At 37.9% G+C, this 5,000-nt stretch overlaps 1 protein-coding gene across 1 annotated transcript in view; it reads right to left on the reverse strand.

Annotated features, from left to right (window-relative positions):
- Positions 1-225: 225 nt before the first annotated feature.
- The window catches only part of LOC135219517 (uncharacterized), a 141,042-nt gene continuing 136,267 nt past the window's right edge, over positions 226-5,000 (reverse strand). The window contains exon 12 of the mRNA XM_064256346.1: positions 226-5,000. This exon is cut by the window's right edge and continues 408 nt beyond it. Within this exon, the coding sequence (XP_064112416.1) occupies positions 3,036-5,000 (1,965 nt within the window). The 3' untranslated portion in view covers positions 226-3,035.

The following is a 5,000-nucleotide window of genomic DNA, read 5'->3' on the forward strand; positions in this document are numbered from 1 at the left end:
ATATATATATATATATATATATATATATTATATAATATAATATATATATATATACTATATATATATCATATATATATATATATATATATATATTATACAGTATATATATATAATATATATATATATGATATATATATATCTATATATATATATCCATCACATATATATATATTATACGATATATATATATATATATAATATCTCATATATATATATCATTTTGCAACAACTTTTATCATTTCCTTTTATTCATGACACTGCAGAAAATGACTGTCTGCTTAATTATGGTTTCTTCACCAAATTAGAATACTGTGTACTAAAGACAATTTTGCTAGTACTAAACCTCGTCCAAGAGATAAACTTTTTGCTATAATCTTAATTCTTACTCTGTTTTTGAAAGGGCCACTGGAGCAACGTTCAAAACTCAACAAAAGCAGTTTCATGGACCAGTTTCAAAGAGAAAATATCTCAAAACCCGAAAAGTAAACAGCAGACGTTTTGTGTCACTCAGTGATTCGTGTACCCTTCACCAACGCTACGCAAAAGCTGGAGAACTCGATGTGGTTACAACTGAAGGGAAACTCACGTACAGTATATCATAATATTTTTCATACAGAACTGTAACTGTTTGTGTGGAACAACATAATAGATGCCATTTTGCCAGACAGACAGTTGGGACTGATACAAAAAAAATCATAAATTAGAGATAAATAAATAAGGATTTTGAGAATACAAAGAGCAAAATAAGACAAAGAAGAAGAGCGTGAAGTCAAACAATTATTCAACAACTTATACAGAAAACAAAAAATTCAGATTCATAGAGAGAGGGCAAGAGTGACAGAACATAAGGTCTTAGTAAAGGACTGTATACTTCTTGGAAAGGTCTACAGGACGCCAGTGCAACAACAAAGCATTGATGCAACAATGCAGGACGTTCAGAAGGAGGGAAAATAAATATTACCAATTCGCACTTACATTTTGATAAATAAATTAATGGAAAGACATGTTAATGATGAGCTTTTCTATGAGGGTAAGTTGGGAGGGTCAACATTAGCATTTTTGAGAAACTGCTACAGCGATTTCTCTTAAAACCCATTTCAAGCGTGCCAACTGAACCAGCAAGAGTAGTTAACTCTTGTCAAAATTCCCGGCCACAAGAAAAGGGGAAGTGAACGTCCTGATTATTCCCAGAACCTTCCTCAAGCGCCGGGGCGTCTCCTCTGCAATGAGGAGAATCCGCAGAGCTCGTTTCCAGTATACGTTAGAATGAAGAAGACTACATAATATATATATTTACACACTATTCACCAACATGGTGACATATGCACTTAACATCTACTCATCAATAAATAATAAATAGCAACATTTGATAAATAATCATAGCTTGAATATTCTATCATGATAACAAAAACACATAAGGGACACCACAACATGAACAATTTGTAATCGTGTGCTCAACCCGTCAACGACCACCTTAATAAGTTCCAAAAACTGCAACAATTCTTCTGTATTAGCTCATCAGCTGTTTCTTTCTCAGCGTAATCTTTCAGTAATCAAATGTTCTCGCGAACAGAATTTCAGAAGCAAGTCTTCCAAAAGTTAAGCACCTTTTGACGGGACGCATCAGCATCCTCTCGGACATTACTGAGCGTTTTGTTTTCTTAACAAAATTTGACAAAATTAGCTTGAGCCCGATTGATTTTCTTGCATAGATTATATACGTATACGTATATATATATATATATATATATATATATATATATATATATATATATATATATATATATATATATATATATATATATATATATAAAGCTCGGTAACAACGAAATAAATGCATTACCCTCTTTAACAATATTTTCTTTGAGATGACGAATTCTTCTGAAAAATAAAGCAATATTGCAAAATGAGCTATCACTACTAAAATCCAGTGATTATACAGTATAGTCAATACTTTAATGATTCTTATTTCTCATTATTTAGGTGACTTCATCTGTTCCAAACAGACGAAATGTTTTCGTTGGATCAAGAAAACTCATAAAGAATGATTTAGCATATTCTCAGAATACCAACGTAACCACAAGGCTTATTTAGGGTATAACGTATATACAAAGTATAATGTCTTGACGTTGTTATATCGTGAGTAACCCACTAAAACTTTGCCGCTATACAATATGCTTGTCATCTTAACGTTAGCCCCATGATGAGCGGTATCAAAGTATGGCCAGTTATGCCTTACTTGAAAACCGCCTGAAAAATTAAGAAGAAATGAGATCATGTTTGCTTTTATCTGACAAAAATCACCGTTTCTGCCGTGCTGTAGGTACCCTAAGATTGCTGACTTTGTTACCAATTGTTTAGCTTGCAGTTTTTAAAATCAAATAACTATGAGTTTCCTTATTTAACTCAAATCGCCCGTCACTTTCTCCATGTTCACCAGCTCTTAATTAAGCCGTTTTGTTTTGTTTCAGAGGTTAAAGATCCTAAAAGAAAGACAAACAAAGGAGACTCCTGCGAGTGCTAAATTAAGCTTTAAACTTTTTATTTCTAATATTTTCATCGAAAGACACCTTGATGTTGTTTGTTTGGACAAATAAGCCGCAACAAACCTTTGTGCATTTTTTGTGTGTTCAAAGACTTCAGCAAAGTGTTCCGGGACATCAAAGTCGCCTCATACACATAAATGAGGGGAAAAAAGACTAGGCCACACTGATGGGTATCAGATGTGACACAGCAGCAGAGCTTTATCTGACATCTACTACTGAGAAATGGAAAAATAGCACCAATAATATACAACTACCAACCTGGTTCTACGTAGCAGTGTTTCTAAATTATTCCTCTGTAAAGAAAATTTAAGTAAAAAATGTGACGTACACACAGATATAAACAATCTCTAAGCCAATTTAAAACCTTTCATTTCATTATGAAAACGTCTCCTGCACTTGTGTTTCTGTGTACGAGTATGAAAGTAGGCTATATGTGTATGATGCGCTTGTGTTCACATATGGTAACCTATCGAGAACCCTTACCACAATTTAGTTCTGTCTTAGATTTTCTGGCGGAGGTCTCAGGGGTATATATCTCCCTCTGAGATTATCCTGAAGTTGGAGAAGTAAGGGCTTGAATACTGCGCCCCGGGCACTTGGCAATGGTACAGGAGAACTGGGTAGACTACGACCACGATTAGTTCTGGATCCGACACCCCCGCGCTTTCTGTGTGACGAATCCTGCAGTTTCCTAGCATCGATTGGTAGGGAATACGTCTCCAAATGTGGCAACTGACTGAAAGCTGGAGGAAGAATCTGAACATAAAAGGGTGCGGAAGCTGGGACTGAATGAGATAGGGTTTCGGAATTTACGTCTGAGCTCATGTTAGTTACATTGCCAACAGAAAAAGAAACGGAGTGTCTGTGCATAGGATTTTGGTTAGAATTATGCTGAGGATCAAAGGGATAAAGCTGACCTTGGTGGTTGAGCGATTGTGACCGGACAAGAAAGGGCTCCTGAGCATGTTCTGACGAGGGATTCCCAACTTCCGGTACATTCTGATTTGCATTTTGTTGACTGTTTTGTGAATGACTTTGAACCCTTGAATCTTGAGCATAGCGAGATGGTGGAACAGGTGCCCTCCCCCGACCAACTATGGTTTCCAGAGGAGGAGGGTTGAGGTTTGGAAGTGGGACCACAGGAGCGTTTCTGTCAAAGTTAAGATTTCTGGTTCTAGTAGATGGGATTTCAGGACCGACTTGATCAAATGGAATTCGCCTTGGTGCAGACTGTGAGCTATGTTGCCTCGTCTGAGAATTGCTACTTGCAATCAACTCCTTAGGGGGAGATTTTGTATCGGGTCTAGTGGATATTTCGGAAGACATAGCCTCCGAATCCTCAAAGTGAAATCTCACATGACTTGAACGAGGTTCGGGAGGGGCGTCAGCGGCTGTTGGGAAGTCCCGCTGAGGGTTTCCTTCTTGAAAAGAATGAACATGAATGGGAGAAGGAGATCGAGAATTAAGAGAATATGTGAGAATTTTTGGATATGACGATGAGAGTGAAGGCGCTATATTTGGAGCTCGAACCAGCGTGGTGCGATCACTTATGTTAAATGGGAAATGAGGAGGACAGGATGAAGAATTTCTGCAGTTTGGTCTGTTTTTATTTTCAGTGGTTGTTTCGGGTTTAAATAAATTACTAGGAAGAGGATCCAGTACGAGTGCTCTGGCTGCCTCTTTTTTAGGAATCTCGCCATCAATCAAACTGTTGGAGTCTAGAATGGTTGGAATGTCCTTCTCAAGGTCTGACTGTATGCGTTGTGGCTTGGGAGTTGGTGGAGGTGGTCTGTAAAGATGCTCAGTCTGCGGCAAAAACCTGTCATCTTCATTGGCACTATCAAATGAGCCAAATTGCTGCGTTGCACTTGTCCCAAGGGGAATAGAAAGGTTTAAACGTTCAGTGGGAGGCGTTCTTAAAGTAGACAACAAAGGCGAAGTCGACTTTACAGTTGTTGTAATAAGGGAATCTGGACTAGCTGGTGACTGGGAACTTCCATCAGAAGTTAAGGGAGTGGTGCTAGAAAAGCCTTGAGTATGGTCACCACGTAAAACTCCGTTAGTTCTTGGAGAAAAAGTATTATCAAAAATGCTCTTCTCAGTCATGTCATGGTTAAAGGTAGTCACTTTGACTGTTGTTGAGTTGATAACTTCAACATATGTACTGTGAAGGGCAGACAAGAGATTCCCAGGGGCTTCAAAGGTCACTGAAGACTCAGGTTCTTGTGGTGTTTTGGGACTTGAGCTTTGACCTTTGGTATTAATACTTTGAAGTTCACCACTGACCGTGGACGATATACTTTCAACAAACGGCGTAAATGGAATGTTTTCTGGCGATCTCACAGCATCTGGTCTGTATCTATTGCTTGGCAGCTGCAGATGGCCAATACCTATAGGTCTAGGAAAACCTGCCAGATTTGGAGCTGGTATGACACTCACTGGTTCCTCACTGCT

Source organism: Macrobrachium nipponense, chromosome 1 (genome assembly GCF_015104395.2).
Source record: "Macrobrachium nipponense isolate FS-2020 chromosome 1, ASM1510439v2, whole genome shotgun sequence".
NCBI lineage: Eukaryota > Metazoa > Arthropoda > Malacostraca > Decapoda > Palaemonidae > Macrobrachium > Macrobrachium nipponense.